The 19,651-nt window shown below is 47.4% G+C and overlaps 1 protein-coding gene across 1 annotated transcript in view; it reads right to left on the bottom strand.

The window, feature by feature from the left end:
* Window positions 1-19,651, bottom strand: part of LOC116836528 (uncharacterized) — a 46,533-nt gene that overhangs the window by 8,515 nt on the left and 18,367 nt on the right. The window contains 1 exon segment of the mRNA XM_075071695.1: window positions 17,106-18,118. Coding sequence (XP_074927796.1) covers window positions 17,106-18,118 — 1,013 coding nt within the window.

Here is a 19,651-nt window from a genome sequence, read left to right as displayed (position 1 = left end):
ATCTCGGTATAGGGAAGCCAGATTCCCCCCACACCGGAGCTGAGATCCCAGCCCCGAGCGGGAGACGCTCTCCACTGATCAGCCTCTGCTCTCAGGCACAGCACACCCTGGAGGGAAGGTAAGAGGGACCTTCATTGCACTCTCCGCCCTGAGCGAACGGTGCCTCCGGGTTTCACTCTGGCTGCAGGCAGCGGGGGTGACCCCACTGATTTCCCTACACCCAGAGCCGGCTCTAGGCACCAGCAAACCAAGCATCTGCTTGGGGCGGCACATTTTTCCAGCCATTTTTTGTGAGTTTTGTGTTTTTTGCTTCAGGCGGCAAAAGCCTAGAGTGGGTGTAGTGAAGGCTATTGCTCCTTGTAGAAATGTGCTACCTGCAGCGTTTTCCGAACCGTATAGATTGTTAGAAGCCGCTATTGTATTAAACTGCTACTCGATGTAGCAAATGCCCACATACAGCAGTTTCTTGCACGGTAATATATGTGAAATTGCTACGGTAGAGAGATCGGTAGCAGTTAGTGACACGTATAGGTTGTAAGAAACAGCTTCTGGAAAAAGATGCTATTTTATTTGTATGTGTGTGGTAAACTTTTTCCCAAATCTGGACTTTAGCGTACAAAACCTGGGTGCTTACTGTGAAGCTTATACCCAGCTTGGATCTTATTTCGCTGCCACCAGCCGAAGTTTTCCAGGGTTTCGGCCCCCTCGGGTTCCCCAAACTTTTCCTTGGGGGACCCCTCCAAGACCCAGAGCCCCTGGGTCTCCTCTATCTTCATCCCCCAGCTTCCCCCTTCCTGGGTTAGCCGGTGCGATGCTGTCTATTCCCTTTGAATACAACCAGAGAGGCAATCTAGCTTCCCCGAGGCTATGCATTCAAACCTAGTCAGCTCAAACACAGAGATTCACCCCCCCTTTGTCCCGTAGCCTTTTCCCGCCCTGGGACAATAGGAAAGTAAGACACAGAGCTTGGGCTTTTCCCTCCCCCCTAGCCTATCACCGAATAACAGAGCTCTGGGCACAGAAATTCCTCTCCCTCGCCTCCCTAGAAAAAGAAACTCCCACAAGTTTTAAAAAGAACTTTATAAAAGAAGAAAATACAGAACAATAATACTGCATTAAAAACTCAATACAGGAATATGGCTTATAAGAAAATAGGAATAAACAGTCTGATCTAAAAGATAGCCCAATTAAACCAGTCCAGCAAATCAACACCCATGTAATACACAAAAGCACATCACAGCCGATTACTTTGGTTCGTTTGTACTTACACTTGATAGTAGTATATTGAAGAAGATGGAGTTAGAAGAAAAGCTTGTTTACTCACAGCCGAGGAAAACAAAAAGACCCCGAGTTTCCAGTTCCTCCCAGACTTTAAAAAAAATCCAGGTCTCTGATTGGTCCTCTGGTCAGGTGTTTGTTCCCCCTTTGTTCACCCTTTACAGGTAAAGAAAATTAACCCTTACCTATCTACTTATGACAACGTGCTAGAAAACTGTTATCATATTTCTATGCCATTATCTCAGTCATTAAGATTTTGAATAGAAACATATCCAGGCCTGATCCCTGGAGAACCTCACTGTTATGTCCATCATATTATCCAGGAGCGGTGTCAGGGTTTTTGGTGCCCTAAGTAGGGGTCCTTCCACGCTCCCTGTCGTTGGCGGCAATTCTGCGGCAGGGGGGTCCTTCCGCGGCTCCTGTGCTTTGGGCACTTTGGCGGCAGGTCCCAGAGCGAGTGCTGCCCCCAAATCCTGGAGCTCTAGGTCGCCTAAAGGGAGTGCCGGCCCTGAATTTATCGTTCTGTCCAGCTAGGTTTCATTTCCATAGTTTGTTTATGAGGAGGTCATGGAAGACCCTATCAAAAGCCTTACTAAAGGCAAATAGACCACAGGTACTGCTTGTAGGCTGTACACTGTTAAAGCTATCCAGTTGGTTTTACACGTGAGACTGCTTGAAATACCTGTTTTAGCAAAGTTGGACCTTTTGCTGCTGCGGGTTGCACGGTCCTACAGGTAGCAGTTTCACACGCACACACGTGTATGAAATTGCAAACTGCAGGGATGTGCTTACCTGTAACACTGCAATGTGATGAAGCTACTGTAATCCTGCAGGCAGCAGTTTCTCACACACACCCGCATGTGAGACTGCTCTCTGTAGGAATCAGCTACAATGGCAGCGGGTCCTAACGTCTTGCCAACGATGAGTGGCCATTACATTGCAGTCTGCCCAGTGAGCAGCGCTAGATGAGACTGGCAGTAGCCCAGAGACAAGGTGGTTTAGAGGGTTAGGAGTTCCCTGGGAGGGGAAACCCAGAATAAGGGTTACTGTGGGGGCAGCACCCCAAGGTAAAGGCATGGGGTCGGCAGGGACACGGGTGCAGCGGGCAGATGAGACACTGGGCAGTATGATATGCTCTGTATACTGGAGAGCTAATTCCCTAGACGACCAGCAGGAGGCGCTGCGCTGATGAGTCTTGACAGTGCCATGGCTTAAAGGCGCTTTGTGGCAAGAACCACCAGTAGAGCAATGTATGTGTAATGTAACTATGTAAAAACTCCCACCTTAACCTATTACTTCCAACTCATGAGATAAAAGAACTAATGCGCTGGTGGCGAGGAGACCCAGTGCTGGGGTAGCAAGGGTGCGGATGCGGGGGGAGGGAGAGCCCAGGGCTTCGGCGGCAGGGGTGGGTGGGGGAGGGCACTGGTGGGGGGGGTGAGAGCCCAGGACTGGGGTAGGGCAACCAAATTTTTTTTTTGCTGGGTGGCAAAATACCTAGAGCTGTGCCTGCCTCGCACTGAATCTCTCCCCACCCAGTTTTGGACTAGTTACATCCAATTAGTGACTGTTTGAATTTAGATGAAAATGAAACATTAATATACATCTATAAGAGTACAATACAGTGTATGATAAAATACAGTATTGAAAGATATAGATAAATGATAATAAGAAAGTATGCACATAGACTAGCTTCTTATACAGCTGTTTTTTATGACAATGTCAGTGCATTCATGTCGGTGATGTTGGCCAACCTAGTAATTTCAAATGATGATTGTAAGCAAAGTCTAAATGAGCTCTCCCTGACGGCTAGTGATGAGCCAGGGGCTGTGGGAAAGGCTTCAGGACCAGATTGTATACATTCACACCTACTCTACCGAGGTATCCAGCAAACAGATCTGTGTTGCCCGAGTGATAGATTTTGGCTGGGTTGGTTACAAATCACTTGAATGCGGGAGGAGGGGGTAATGAATGTTGTGTTGTTGTATGAGTAAAGGCAGTAGAACTGTACTTAGCCTGTGCTGATTGAGGGCATCCATAGAGAGGGTGTGGGAGGTGTTTTGCTTGATGGTCTGCCTGAATCACAAGTACTTTTGACCTGCCGCTCTCCACTGTTTAAAGACAGAGCTGATTAGGCTCCATAGATAGTCTTTGGTTCTGTTAAGTGACCACTGCAGCTGAAATCACTGATAATCAGGTCTAAGTGCTTAGACCTGCGTGTGAACAGTGTTTCGTGGAAGAGACAGCCAGTCTGCACTAGCAAGCGAGGTCCCCCACTGGAGAGCTCAGCTGAAATCACTGAGAGATAGTGGCCTCAGAGACCAACTCGCAGAGGCACAGTGGCAGGTGGCAGCAGAAGGTGACAGCGCAGGGCCATTGGCAACAGAGCGGTGGAGTGAACAGTGGCAAATGAACAACAGTGGCCAGAATGAACAGTGAGCAGCTGAGGAACGAGCAAGGTGCCTTCTCCCCCACCTGGAGGTGAACTCACATGAAAGCACCTCTGAACTCTGAGTTTCCACTGACCAAGGACAACACCGCTGAGTGGGTGTGGTGGAGGAAAAAGTGAGGGGCATGTTAAATAAACATTTGTTTGTTGGATTAATTTTAGTGACTTGCTCCAGAATGCTAGTTTTGTGACTGGAACGGAAACTTACGTAAATATGTTTCTTAGTAGGCTAAGTTTTTAAAATGCATTATTTGCCAAGTGTGTTATCTCACATCATTGCTATCTTGAGAGGCATTATGTTGGGGAGTTCTGTACTAAACATTTTTATTATAATTAATTTTTACATAAGAATGGTCAGATTGGGTCAGACCAATGGTCCATATAGCCATGTCCGTCTTCCGACAGTGTCAAGGCCAAGTGCTTCAGAGGGAATGAACAGAACAGGGGATCATCAAATGATCCATCCTCTGTTGCCCATTCCCAGCTTCTGGCAAGCAGGCTAGGGACACTCAGAGCATGGGGTTGCATCCCTCCCCATCCTGGCTAATAGCCACTGGTGGACCTATTCTCCAGGAATTTATCTAGTTCTTTTTTAATCCTGTTATAGTTTTGGTCTGCACAGCATCCCCTGGCAAAGAGTTCCACAAGTTGACTTTATGTTGAGTGAAGAAGTTCTTCCTTTTGTTTTGTTTTTTTTTAAACCTGCTACCTATTAATTTCATTGGGTGACTGCTAGTTCTTGTGTTATGTGAAGGATTAAATAACATTTCCTTATTCCCTTTCTTCACACCAGTCAAGATTTTTATAGATGTCTATCATATCCTCTCTTAGTAGTCTCTTTTCTAAGCTGAAAGTTCCCAGGCATTTAAATCTTTCCTCCTGTTTCATACCCCTAATCATTTTAGTTCATCTCTGTACCTCTTCCAATTCCAATATCTTTTTTGGGATGGGGTGACTAGATCTGCACACAGTGTTCAAGGTGTGCACATACCATGGATTTATATAGAGGTGATATATTTTCCGTCTTATTATCTATCCCTTTCTTAATGATTCTCAACATTCTGTTTACTTTGACTGCCGCGGCACATTGAGTGGATATTTTCAGGGAGCCATCCACAATGACTCCAACATCTCTTTGTCGAGTGGTCACAGCTCATTTAGACCCCATCGTTTTGTGTGTATAGTTGAGATTGTTTTCCAATGTGCATTATTTTGCATTTCTCAACATTCTGCCATTTTGTTGCCCAGTCACTCAGTTTTGTGAGATCCCTTTGTAACTCTTTGCAGTCTGCTTTGGACTTAACTGTCTTGAATAGTTTTGTATCATCTGCAAATTTTGCCACCTCACTGTTTACCCATTTTTCCAGATCATTTATGAATATATTGAACAGTAATGGTCCCAGTACTGACCCCTCAGGGATACCACTATTTCTCTCTCTCTCCATTCTGAAAACTGATAATTTATTCCTACCCTTTGTTTCTCAACTTTTAATCAGTTACTGATCCCTCAGAGGACTTCCCTCTTATCCCATGATGGCTTACTTTTCAATAGTCAATTTAAATTAAATACATTTTTTTTTAAATTATATTTTTTTAGAAATCTAGACCTGTTGTGTTTTGGTGTATTTTGCATTATCCTTATGATAAATTTGCATTATCCTAACAAAACATTTACTTTATTCATATCTCTTTTATATATTGCAGGTCAAAGTGAAAATGAAAAGACAAAAAACAATACAACAATTTTTCCACTCAAGGGCCTCAAAAACTGACCAAGGTGAAGAACACATCAAGAACCAAGCATATATCAACATGTCATCTGAAGGTTCAAGTGGTATATCTACATCCGACCAGCCCGAAGCACAAATTCAGCTACCTACTGAAGAAAGTGTCTCCAAAACCTAAAGGCAGTTCCCGATGTTTGTCGGTCAAAGTATTTCCATTTATTCAAGTTACAAAAGATGGCTATTGGTGCACCTCTTGCAAAAAAGCTTACGAAGAAGGCAAGCTTCCCAATGCTATAATTGGTAAAAGTGGAGGAGCTTGGTTTGTCAGACCAATCAGCAAAGCCAATGCTGACAAACTACGTGAAAAGGCAGCAAAACACCAGGCCTCTGGACAGCATCGATATGCAGAAAGCCTTATAAGCCCACTTTCAAAGCCAATTTTAGAAGTACATAATGAGGCTGTTAAGAATGCTGGAGACACAACACAGTTCATGCAAAGAAACATGGCTGTGGCTTCATACTTTCTATTTAAGCAAGAGATACCACACACTACAAACTGGTGGCCAATGTTAAGTGCATTGTCATTTGTTCATCCTGAAGTTGAACACTGGTTCCGAGCAAGACCAGCAAATGTTCACCATCTTTCTGCAAGAAACTCAGCTGACTGGCTAGAAGCATGTGGTGCAACAGTGAAAGACTCAACAGTGGAAAAAGTGAAGACCTCTGTCATAAACAGATAGCTAAGGGTTAATGTTTCTTTTACCTGTAAAGGGTTAACAAAGGGAACCAAACACCTGACCAGAGGACCAATCAGGAAACAAGATTTTTCAAATCTCAAGGAGGGAAGTTTTGGGTGTGTGCCTTGTCTCGTCTCTGTTGCTCTCTCGCTCTGAGAGTGATCTCTCTATCTCCAGACGTCTAATCTTCTTTTTCCCAGTTGTAAGTACAGGTATAAGGACAATAATAGGCTGTTTATAGTGTTTTTGTATTTACATGTGTGTAGTTTGCTGGAATGGTTAAATTGTATTTCTTTTTGAATAAGGGCTGTTACTCATTGTTGTTTTCTTTTAAGCCAATGACCTGTACTATTGTCACCTTGATCAGAGACCATTTTATGTCCTTTCTTTCTTTTTATATAAAGTTTCTTTTTAAACTTGTGTATTCTTTCTAGTGAGGCTCAAGGGGGATAGGAATCTTCTGTGCCAGGATTCGGTCTCTCTCAGGGAAAGACTGGGAGGGGAAATCTCTGGTGTGTTAGAGGGTACAAGTTGAATGTTGGTAGTAGCCTGCGGGAGGGGGGAGACCTGTGATCCTCAGGTTGGTGTTTCAAGGAATTGAAGAGGGTTAATCTCCTAGTGTACCCAGGGCGGGAGAATCTGGAGGAGGTGAAAGAGGGAAGGAAGTGGGTTATTTCCCTTTTTGTGAGACGTCAGCGGCATGCTGAGTCTTTGGAGTCTCCCAGGAGAAGTCTTACGGGGGAGACCAGCAAAGTTGCTGCAATGTCGGAGATCACTTTGAAATTACAGGCTGGACTGGAGAGCGTACGGATCAGATCCAGAGCTGGTAATTCTAGAAGTTGGAGGTTTTCATGCGGCCCTCACATTTGACGCTTAGTTCAGAATTGGGACTTATGCTTTTGAACCTCTCTCACCACATTCAAAAAATTTGCATACATGGCTGATGAATCACCGATGCCACATGGGCAATCAGTATAGTCCATTGGTACATTTCTGAGTCAGGGTAGGCCAGTAAGATGCATTCTGATGGTCAATTATAGAGACACATCAGCGCATCTGTGACACACCAATTGTAGAAGAGTTATGAGCTGTCAGTTGGACCCAAACAGATGGTTGCTTGGATTGATGAGCTGCAAAACTTCTCTGGAAGACATGGGGAATACAGCTTCTGCTCAGAGAAAAGTGTAACCCAATCCTCCTTACACACTTAAACGAGGCTCATCTACTCCAACTACACTGATGTATGAGCTGCGAATCTTCAAAAGACAATTTAAAAAGCTATACATTTTAATGTCTTCATATATTCTTTTTTTCAAGCAAGAGTCCAAAAAGCTGCAATATTTGGAAAATATAGATGATACCACTGGACGAAGTTCAAATTTAGTCCATTGGAAACAACCCACTGGCTTTCTCAGAGCGATCCTTGCTGTTGCTATAAAAATTACCGCAAAGCCGTTATTACTGGCTTTGGAAAGTATCTACCAAGATGGGATGGATCTAAGCAGTGAGGCTGGTGGATTACTTTTGCTACTATGTTCAGAGAAGACTATCGCCGTTCTCTCTCTTGTAAGACTACTGTTGAAACCACTTGGGTCATTAAAGAATGCGATCCAGGCATCTTCTACAACAGTAGTAGATCTTTGTCCAGCAATAGAAGCTATATATGGATCAATCAGAGAGCTATCCATTGAAAAAGTACTGGAAGAAGCAAAGACTTCAGTCCAGAAGTTGACTAATGAAGGCATTTATATTGAATCCTTAAGCAAAGAGGACAAGAAGTGTTAAGACAACTGGAGAAGTGCACAGACTTGATTCTTAAGAATCTACAACAGCGACTTCTAGATTCTACTCAACCTCTACGTAGCTTTTACAGATGCCTGTCCTATAAAACAACGACAGTTGAGTGGAGTGAGGCACTACCAGCAATGAGGCTGCCATGTGATCAGGACAGAATAGAGAATTTGAACACAGAGTGGAATATCATACGAGGAATGAATGAAGATTTGACTTCAACTTCTTTTTTATCATCGTTAGTGGCTCAGCCCGATCTTTGTGTTATGTTTCCTGAGATGAAAGAAGTAGGACTTCATCTCTTGCTATTCCCAGTCACAACAGCTACAGCTGAGCGTTCTTTTTCATCATTGAATAGAATTTTGTGTTCTGAAAGAAGTCACCTTCTGCCTGATCATGTGAATGAACTAATGAGCATATCAATTGAAGGAATGGACGTACCGGACACACAAGAAGCCACCGAAGATGAACGCATTGCATTCAAGAAGTTCATTAACAGAGTTGTGCAAAATTATAACAAGAAACCAAGAAGGATGTAGATGTCGTGCTTCATAGAAGGCTTGAGTAGCCAACTTTTTAATTTGTGTGATGATTTTAAAACATGAGTTAAATCTAATAAAATGGTCATGAAACATTTTTCAGTTTTTACTATGTTGCCATACTGCCCACCTTCACCCTCATGGTTTCACCCCTTATCGGCACTGATATTGCCCCATAAATTTGAACACCCCCAACAAATTTCAATTCCTGGGGAAACCACTGGGTGACCTGATCCTGCTGGCTCTGCCCTGAGCAGCTGGCTGGGCATTTGAGTGTGAATGATCAGCTCAGCCTGGCTGATTCGTCCCTGCCCCTTGTGGGGCTGTGTCAGGAGTGAATTTTCACATCCCACCTCCCAGCTGGGGACTGCCTGCAATATGTGTGTGTTGCAAGTCCCATGAGCCAGAATCTCCCCTCTGATTCCCATCAGCTGAGGATCTAGCCCCACGGGTTCCAGTGGAGCTATAGCCAATTCACACCAGCTGGGGACATGGCTTGGGTTACGTCTACAATGAATTTAAAAAACCCTGTGCCATTGAGTGTGGCCTGGGTTAGCTCACTCAGGCCTGGGCTGCAAGGCTAAAATGAATTGTGTGGCTATTTGGTCTTGGGCTGGAGCCTGAGATCTGAGACCCTCCCCCATGGGGCTCCAGCCCCAGCCCGAACATCTGCACTGCAATTTTATAGTCCCACAACCTGAGCCCTGTGCGGCCTCGCCAGCTGAGCCTGTCAGGGGCCTTTCATTGCAGTGTGGACGTACCCTTGAATTGTTTCTACAGACCTACAGTGCGTCTCTGAACAAGAGTTCTTCATCATTCAATTTCCTGGACTAGGGGAAATATTTGTGCCACGTTCCTCTCCTACTCAAATTCCTGCAGTACCTAAGGCACTTGTCTTAAAAGCTGAGTGAGACGTTTCACCTTATGGAGTGTGAATATCCAGGAGAGCTCATAGACTTTCTGCTCAACCCTAGAAACTGCCTGCAAATTCTAGGGTATCAGAGAATTGCCATCTTCTTTAATCCTGTTTTGTCTCACAACTGGGGGTATATTGGAGCTCCTTCTAGATGGATTCCTGATTGGGTATGAGTGCTAGTTTCTTATGCAGAACAGCACAGGGCTTCCTTCAAGTAATTTTGCCATATGACTACGGGTGCTGCAGTGTATTCTCTTACCCGTCACTAATGGATCATGGATGCATACATGAGGGAACAAGAAGGGATGGGCCGGAGATAGGAAGCCCGTGGACCAGCCAAGGAAAGAGAAGACCCCATGAGAGAGAAGCAACTCAGCATGCAGTTAAGCCCGGAGGCGGCAGGGGAGCCAGTCTTCCTTCCTGAATGCAGATGGTCCCCAAGGGAAAGGATGGGCTTGTACGGAGCATTGTGGTCCTGTTGTTTGTTGTGTTCTATAGGATCTCTGCTCTCTTGTGCCATAGCTGTTAAGTAAACGAACGACGGGGCTGGAGTCTGTGCAAAGCATCTGTGTGTGCCAGGTGCTTCATAACTGCCGTCTCTCCCCTGAGAGAGCTGAGCAGGTAAAGGAGAAGGTTCATGACTTCGGGTGGAGTTCTGGTGAAGGTGTGTTTAAGCAACGGGGATAGGTGGGTGGGAGGGAGGAAGAAGCATCGGCACAAAACCCAGGAGCTAAGCAGCTGGATACCGGGTTCCAGCTCTCAGGCAGGGGGTGCCAGACAGATGGGGACCCCAAAAGCGGGGCACTGGCTGGGCTCCAGCTAGGCTCCAGAGACTTAACCCACACCAGTCTAGCGTGTGGCCAAGAGGCATAACTGGCATGTAATGGAGATCAGGGGAGACTATGCTTCTCTAAACCTCATGCTGCTAGGCAGGGGGGCAGTGGCAGATTGGGGGGCTCCTGAAAAATCTCCCCCCACCACATCCCCAGGGCTGAAGGAGCTCTCACTCCCTACTGCAGTTCTGGAGGTGTAGTTGGGGCACAGAGCTTTTCTGGTCTCAGGTCAGCGGTGGGAGCAGAGGGCAGGGCCTCAGGGAAGAGGTGCCTCCTTGTGGCTCATCTGGGGAATTCACTCTGCCACCTGGTCGGTCGCCCCTTCTCATGGCTACTCAAGTCTGTCGTTCCCCTCACTCGCTCCGCTGCCTCTTGTGTTCCTGGTCCTGTAGCACTTTCCTCTTCGTAGCTTAGCCCTCCAGCCAAGTCACATTAAAGATCTCCCCACTTCTGGGGTACTGCAAGCTCTTTGAGTCAAACTATCCCAGGTAGGCCACTCCCCACAACCTGGTCTGTACCACCCCTCGGGGCAGGTAGGGGAACCCGGGCCCGCCCTCTACACCAGATTCCAATCCAGGGTCCCTCAGCCCAGCCGCTCTGGGCTTTTACTTTGCCAACACTCACTGCTCCTTCCCTAGACTGCTTCCTACTCTGTCTTGTACATTTAAGAATCAGAAATCCCAGCTGCAATCTCCATGACCCACCTATAGACATGTCCTTATATCTACCAGTTCTGTTTTTAAGATAAATAGGTGGAAGTGATTCTAATCTCTGAGCTGAATTCCTGCCTAAGGGGCCAGGCCCACATCCACAAAAGGACAAAGGCGCTTGATGAAGTCTCACATTGGATCTGAGGCAATAGGGCTCATTCCCCTGCAAGGTAAACCTAAAACTACGTATGAACCTGAGTATAAGCTGAAGTGGGCTCATCACAGACCCCACAGTAACTGAGGGGACGGGAATCCCTTATCCAGCGAGGTCACCATCTCATAGTTCTCCTGCATGACATCCATGTGGAGGGCTCTCTGAGTGGGGTCCAGCAGAGCCCCCTGCCCCTCAGTAAAATACCCAGCCACCTCCTCGAAGGTCACTGGCATCTGAAACATCAGTTCCCCCACTCAGCACTTGCTGCTCCAGCCACAATCGCAGTAGTCACTGGGGAGGAGGGCCAATAAAATGGAAGCTCTGGGGGAGGGAGGGGGACAGAGTAGCAAAATCCCACCCCCACCCTGCTCAGAGCAGCCAGGAGGCTTCAAGGTGGGGAGAAGGTGGGAGCTTCTTGTCCCTCCCAGCCCATGGAGAAGGGCAGGGGCCTTCCTGGTTATCACACAGCTACTAGCCAGAAGCTAGTACAGGAGATGGACTCGAGCCTCGGAGCAAAGTCCAGGGACAGGAATCCCAACCCCCTCCCCATTCCCAGCAGCTGGGATTGAGGGGACCGGGCCTTTCCCCTGGGTCTCATTACTGGGTGCCCCCTTCATATTCCAGAGCAGCCTCTGGGGAGTAGGTTCAGGCTCCAACGCTGGGAGTCTGGTCTAGTCAACCCTGGCCAAGGAGCTTGTTATCTGTTCCAGGAGAATTTCTATCCCTATTCAATGGGCCAGTTCTGACAAACAAGCCCCAAATTGCGCACGTCCCCTGCAGGTTTGACACATCCTGTTCCCCTCCCTCCCTTCCCCTGCGTATTTCCTGCCCCTTTCCCTCTCGGACAAACCCACCAGGAGGTCCATCAAAATCCCTGACCTGAGCAAGCACCACACCACAGCCCTTTCCCCCAAGTCTCTCTATCATCTGCAGGTTCTGGCTTAGGATCAGCAGAGCCCCAGGCTTCCCGAAGGGACTAGTTCCAGCCGTCGGAGAAAGTCCCCACCTGGCCTAGGCACAGAGGAGGCTTGGATGAAGATTTCTCCATGGCACAGACCCAGCTAGGGGGGCAGCAGCTGCTCAGTCTGGGATCCCAGATCACAACTGATTGGGAACATCTGACTGGCCCAGCTTCTGGCCAGGCCAGGAGGTGGGATCTTGGGAGGAAGGGAAGGAGCAGAGGGGTGGGGCCCCATGGCAGGAGATGGGGGCAGGGAAATGTTCTTTGTGTCCAGGGCCCCAATAAATCTTAACCCACCTCTGCCACACTGTACATTCACAGAAAAGATAGGATGTTCGCATCTCCTTTAAAGAAAGAGAAACAACAGTGGGTTATCTTGCCTGGAGTTAACAATCGCTTCAACGCAATCACAACACTGGGTTGGTTTAGATAAAAAAAGTAAAACAAGTTTGTTTAATTAAAGAGAGAGAGATTTTCAGTGAATCCAAGGAGAAGGTATAAAGGGTTACAAACGACCAAAAGTAAAAGATATGTTTTCAAATAGCAAAGATCTAATTTAACAAGTTACCGTCTTCGTTCAAGGTAGTAAGTTTCCCCACCAGTCATCCTGTTCCAGCAATGGCTGACTAGCTTTTCATCGGGATCCCCACAAAGTCCAAGGCTTGTTTCCTCGGGTGAATGATAACTTCGGGGTCCTCTGCCCCTCTCTTTATAGTGCAGTAAACCTTTGAAACGTCTTCTCTCAAAGTTCATTGCCCTGGCTTCAAGAGGCAGGACCCTGCTAGACCTCAAAGCAAGGGATGGAAGTTATGAGTAACCTGGCAACACACTCTTGGACAGCATGGAAAGAGAATAGCAATGGATCTCTGCTAATCAATGAGTGCATCAAACTAGCGACCACAGATACCTTTCTCCACCTACCTGCCATAAAGATAACATCATGGATTCACCCAAGATCCAAACGATGGCATCTTATCAACTACTTCATCATCCAACAATAAGATCTACAGGACAGACCATGGCCTGATAGGCTCCAAACTGTTGTTGGTAATATGACCAGTGCATTGCAAGTCATCAACTGAATCGAGGGCCAGGAGTGATTGGGGGAGGGTGAGCTTGGGGCCAGAACCCGTCACCCCACAGCCAGGGAATGGAGCCCAAAGCCCCATGGGTGAAGCCTGCCATCCACCACCCCAGGGCTGAATCCCACCACCACTGGGAATGTGGGGAACACACACCAGCTGTCTGCTCCTCCAGCTTTTCTGTCTTCAGGGGCAGCCAGGGCCCAGCCGCTGCTGGCAGCCCCAGGGGAGGGGCTGCTGCTTTACACACACACCCCATCACCACCCAGAAGGCTGTGGCTACAAGAAAAGCCCCTGGTGGCCACATGCGGCCACAGTGGCCGCATTTGAAAAACACTGAACTAAACCAATCAGACAGCTCAATGTAAAGCGATGACAAGGTGAAGCTACCCAAGTGTGGCTCTGTAACAACATCAGAGCAGGTCTGTCCAACTATTAGTGCCCCATGAGAGCAGGGGACTGGACTCAATGACCTCTCAAGGTCCCTTCCAGTCCTAGAATCTATTAATCTAATGTACATAGCAAACGGGCCACTCTTTCGTATATCAAGCCACTCTTGTCAAAACGATGTCACCAAGATGGGTTTAGCAAGAATGACCCAGACATCTAACAGCTACTCATTAAACAACATGAGATGGACTGTCGAATTCTTGCATCTGACGAAGTGGGTATTCACCCACGAAAGCTCATGCTCCAAAACGTCTGTTAGTCTATAAGGTGCCACAGGATTCTTTGCTGCTTTTACAGATCCAGACTAACACGGCTACCCCTCTGATACCTGTCAAATTCTTGCATCTCATGTCCCTGTAGGCATAGTAATAACATACAGGAGTCGCATCGGGACACCCAATCTAAGTTTAGAGACATGCAGGATCAGTAGTGAACTGCCAAGGCAGATGAAATCCAGGGCTATGCCACCTGTTAAAAGACCAAAGACTTTTATGCTGCTTTGAAAGTTGTATATGCTCCTACACACACGACCCACAGTGCCTTAGAAGAATGTGGATGACCTAACACCGATCACTGACAAAGGAGAAATCCTTCAGAGGTGGCAATAGCATTTCAGTGAACTTTTGAACCCACCATCTAACGTTACAGGTGAGGCACTAATTAGAGTAGTGGGTCAGTCAACATGTAATTACAACACGCACGCTGCCCTGTCCCTTGACGAGGTCAGCACTGCAATCAGTGCCATGAAGAACTTCAGGGATCCCGTGCATCTGATGGCATTCCTGCAGAAATATATTTAAATATGGAGGCCAGACCTTGCTAAGGCAACTGCCTGGACTCTCTCTCAATATATGAAATACTGAAGATATACCACAAGATTTTAAAGACACCACCATTGTCACCATATACAAGAGGCAAGGTGAAAAGTCCGACTGTGGCAGCTATCTCGTTATTTTCCGCCGCTGGCCAAAAGTACTCTTTGATTGTCAACCACGTGCTATCAGAGTCACCACGTGGTTTCAGGCCAATGAGAGACATGGTATTTGTAGCTCATCAGATGCAAGAGAAATGCAGAGAACAGCACCAGGACGTTCACAGTATCTTCATCAACCTGGGGAAAGCGCTTGACACAATCAGGAAACCTGGACTTTGGCAACTAGTTTGTAAAGTTTGGTTGTCCAGAAAAATTCACTGCCATTCTGAGACTAGTTCACGATGGAATGCTCGGACCTGCATGGAAAGTGTTCTGTCTGACCCCGTTTCCTACCACTAATGGTATTAAACAGGGATGTGTAACTGGTCCGACCCGTCTAACCTCTTCTAGGCAGCAGAGCTCGATGATGCTACAAGGCAGAAAGATAGGCACTGAGGGAAACTGTACTGCAAAAACTTAGATGCCAAGTGACACTAGGAACCCACTGGGCTAGAGCAGGAGTTTTGTGCATCATAGTGGTCCCAAAACTGGGATCTGGCACCTAACCAGGGACCCAGGAGCCTAACTCCTTTGGGGAATTCAAGCCCTTTTCCTTCTCCGAGCCACTCTCATAACTGCTTCTGCTTTCTGCTGGCTTTTCTTCTCTAGCACACGCTGCTTTCCAAACAACCCCTAGTCCACATGGCTTACCTCTGCTCAGGCATTGCCGCGTGCCCTTCTGCGCTGAGCGGCAGCCTCCTATTACAGAACGGGGCTTAGTTCTTCCATCCATTTATCCAGAAAGAGGGGTAGTTAGTACAGCCGCCAGCCTTAAGGAGGTCTATAATTCACGTCAGCCATTAACACTTTCCAGCATAACAACAACTCCCATTCAGCTCCACTCATCGTCCTGATGGAATTTGAGGGTATGTCTACACTACAGAGACCATACTGGCACCAGTATAAGCCCATCGTGTAGCTGCAACCTACACTGATGGAAAGGGTTAGTAGCTAGGTCAACAGAACTGTTCTTCCATCAACAGTGTTGCATCTACACAGGACGCTCGGTTGGTCTAGCTATATTCCACGGGCGGGGGGGGGGGGGGGGGTGAATTTTTCACTCCCCTGACGGATGTAGCCACGTTGACCTAACTTTTAAAGGTACACCAGGCCTAAGATGCTGACACAGTGAATGACTGATCTCCCATCTACCAAGAACTCATGTCACGAATTACAAATTATACACACTGAACAATTTACATAGTGTTTTGTTTTTTGATTCCTCTGTCAGGACGGTTTCACATCATCATCCCTATCAGCTACACTCCCAACCAAATCTTTTTGAGTTTAAAAGGGTGCTACCCAGAGTGACTTTATCGCCCAGAGAGAAAGGAAAGAAACAACGTAACAACTTACAAAAGCGTAACTATTTACACAGTCAGGACATCTGCACATCACCACCCAAATCAACTATACGCCATCCAAGGGTACGTCTATACTAACCGCCGGATCGGCAGGTAGTGTTTGCTGTATCGGGGATCGATTTATCACGTCTCGTCTGGACACGATAAATCGATCCCCAAATCGACGCCCGGCAGGAGGAGTAAGCAGCAGGAGGAGTAAGTAGAGTCAACGGGGGAGCCGCGGCAGTCGACTCGCTGCCGTGAGGATGGTCAGGTAAGTGGAACTAAGATGCTTCGACTTCAGCTACGCGAATAGTGTAGCTGAAGTTGCGTATCTTAGTTCAAACCCCCCCCCCCCCCCCACTAGTGTAACCCAGGCCCAAATCTCCTGTGAGCTTTGCTCTCCCTGCATGTTTTCCTTTCAGCTACCTGGGAGACGCAGCTTTCAGTGGCTCCTGAGGATTGTCTGTTATTTCTATGGCATTTACTTCACCCCTTCTGTTCTAATGGGGAATTAATCCCTGTTACAACTCTCCCAGCCTCAGTTTCCACACCTACCTTTTCAGTTTCTAAAGGTGGCCAAAATGAGATTCTACTGCCTGGATATGTTCTCAGATGGACAGGAAACCTGAAAAATCATTTGGCTCTTAAAAAGTTGGATAGCGCACAGAGCACGGCCTACAGGAGCAACCAACTCAATTTCACCTTGGAGGGCAGGGACAAAGTGAAATTGACAAGAGCCTAGCAGGTATACGGTCAAGAAGTTGAATAATTGCATTTTAGTCCTCCTGAAACTGAATTTTCTTTCTTTCTTTCTTTTCTTAAGATCTCTTTTGGTGAAAAATTTTGAGTTTGTTGGCCTTTTGTCCTGATTGATCATAAAAATATTCTTAAAAAAAACATTTTCACAGGAAAGATGTTCACGTTCCGGGCAGAAATCCCTACGAGCCGAAGGCCACAAGTGTGTGCAGGAACTAGGAAATGGATACTTAAAAAAGCCAAAGGGAGAATTTCTCTCCTGTGTGGAATCTCTGAGGTCCAATATGCTGTTTGCTTCACTGGAACCATTTCCACTCTGAGGACATTTAAGAGGTTTCTTCCTTGTGTGGATTTGCTGATGCACTGTATGCTCAAAGCCCCAATGGAAAGTTCCACCATAGTCAAGGCTTTTTTCCTTTGTGCAGTCTTTGATGTATAAGAAGATTTGAGTTCTGACTGAAGCTTTTCCCACAGTCCAGACACTTATACGGTCTCTCTCCAGTGTGGGTTCTGTGATGTCTAATAAGATCTGAACTGTGACTGAAGCTTTTCCCACAGACCAGGCATTTGTAGGGTCTCTCTCCCGTGTGGCTAATCTGATGCATGATAAGGTTTGAGTTGTCATTAAACCTTTTCCCACACTCGAGGCATTTATAGGGGTTCTCGCCCGTGTGGATTCTCTGATGTGCAAGAAGCCGTGAGATCAGAATGAAACTTTTCCCACAGTCAGAGCATTTAAAGGGTTTATCCCCAGTGTGGAGTCTTTGATGCACAATAAGGGCTGAACTTTCACTAAACTTTTTCCCACACTCCAGGCATATAAAGGGTCTCTCTCCTGTGTGGGTTCTCTGGTGTCTAACCAGGGTTGAGCTCCGATTGAAGCTTTTCCCACAGTCAAGGCATTTATGGGATTTAACTCCCGTGTGGATTCTCCGATGGTTAATAAGAACTGAGCCGTCACCAAACATTTTCCCACATTCTGGGCACTTGTAGGGTCGCTCGCCCGTGTGGACTCTTTGGTGTGTAATAAGCTGAGAGCTCTGAATGAAGCTTTTCCCACAGTCGAGGCATTTGTGGGGTTTAACTCCCGTGTGGATTCGCTGATGGTTAATAAAGGCTGAACCATCGCGAAACATTTTTCCACATTCCGGGCACATATAGGGTCTCTCGCCTGTGTGGACTCTTTGGTGTCTAATCAGATGTGAGCTCTGAATGAAACTTTTCCCACACTCCAGGCATTTATAGGGCTTTTCTCCCGTGTGGAGCCTCTGATGCCTAACGAGGTGCTCTCGTTGATTAAAACTTCTCCCACACTCAAGGCATTTAAAAGGCCTGTCTCCAGTGTGGAGTCTTTGATGTGAAATGAGGTTTGAGCTCCGATTGAAGCTTTTCCCGCACTCGGCGCATGTGTTGTCTCTCACTCCTGATGGGATTCTCTGCTGGGCTCTGGTTGCCTTGGGGTCTTTGCAAACTCCCCCATGATCAGTGGATTTACCCACTTTCTGCCATGGATGGGTTCCCAGCTGCCTTTCTGGCTTGTGCCCATTTCCCCAGGCATTTTGCCGCTCATGCCTCTGGGAAAAACTCCCTTCAGATCTTTCCAATAACATCCCACATGGTTCCACTTGCTCAGGACCTTCCTGCTGCAGATTCTCCTCTGTGGTTTCACTCACCATCCCATCACCTGCTGGGACAGAGAGAGAGTGGATCCAGATAGGAGTCATTCCCAGTGCCAGAGAGAAACAACAGGAGAATAGCGGAGAGGTTTAACAACACAATAACTAGAAGAAAGAGTGAGAAATTCAATGCTGTCCCCACATATCAGCCAAACTGCAAGGGGGAAGTAAAGTCAGGGAGGGAATTCCTTCCACCTGGCAGCCAGGGTGGGTGTGAAGCTGTGAGTGACACCCGCCAGGAGGACGTGACTCCTGCTAGCTACTGCCCTGACCTGGGTGAGATGAGGCAGAACTGAGGGCTCTCGCTCACAGTACATTTATGGGAGTCCCGGCTTTTTCCTTCACTCCCCAGGTGGTTTGTGCTCGTTTCATCGATTCCTCACCTGTGCAGGCGCCTCTCGGGCTCTCCCTTTCCTCGCAGGCCTGGAGATCGGGCACCCATGGCTCTTCCCCGCGCTCCAGCCGGGCGATCAGTTCAGGTTTGGGAAGGGGGCATCCTGCTATGGGGCAGGAAGAGGGAAAATCAGGTGAGGTTAGGGCGTGTCAGGCATTGGGAGAGTATTTGTCGCAAAGAACAATCCCTGATTTTAACCTGGCCCCACGCTGCGCTGGAATCTGAACAACTGGGAACGCAGCCACTGAAGCCTGATGGGTGAGGCAGACATCATTTGGGGGGGATGGGTTGTTCTGTGGGAGTTTCCAGGATCTGTGCACTCTGGGGGACTTCATGATGCAGACACAGCTCTGGTGTCAAGCCTCTGCCTATGTCTAAACCTACAGAAGTCAGAGCCCTGCCCAGGGCTGGAGCTAGGCCCAGGAAGGGAGGGGGACAGGCAAGGGGCTGGAACAATTTTTATAGTGGAGGGGCTGAGAGCCATGGAACCAAACTGTAAACCCTGGATATGGTGGAAACCACTTCAAGCCAGGGGGTGCGACACCACCGCCAGCACCCCTAGTTCCAGCACCTGTGGGGACAGGGAGAAATAACACAGGCAGGCAAATACATGCTTCCGCCCCTCCTCCCCCACCCGGAAAGCTGTGGGGATAGGGACGACTTAGCATCTCCATTGTGTTTCTGCCTCCCGCATCACTTGGGAGGGGTGTGGAGTTGAAAGGCTCTGTCTCACTGGATCTGGGGACTTGTGCAGCCCATTCTCCTAAAAACTAAGTGACCTGGAAAGAACCGGAGCAGAAGCTAAACTGGGCACCTCACGGACCGTGCGGCTTTAATAACCGAGGGGCCAAGATTCCCTTACCCAGCGAGGTCACTGTC

This window comes from Chelonoidis abingdonii, chromosome 12 (genome assembly GCF_003597395.2).
Source record: "Chelonoidis abingdonii isolate Lonesome George chromosome 12, CheloAbing_2.0, whole genome shotgun sequence".
NCBI classification, from domain to species: Eukaryota; Metazoa; Chordata; order Testudines; family Testudinidae; genus Chelonoidis; species Chelonoidis abingdonii.
The sequence above is the reverse complement of the archived record's forward strand: the minus strand, read 5'-3'. Positions and strand labels throughout refer to the sequence as shown.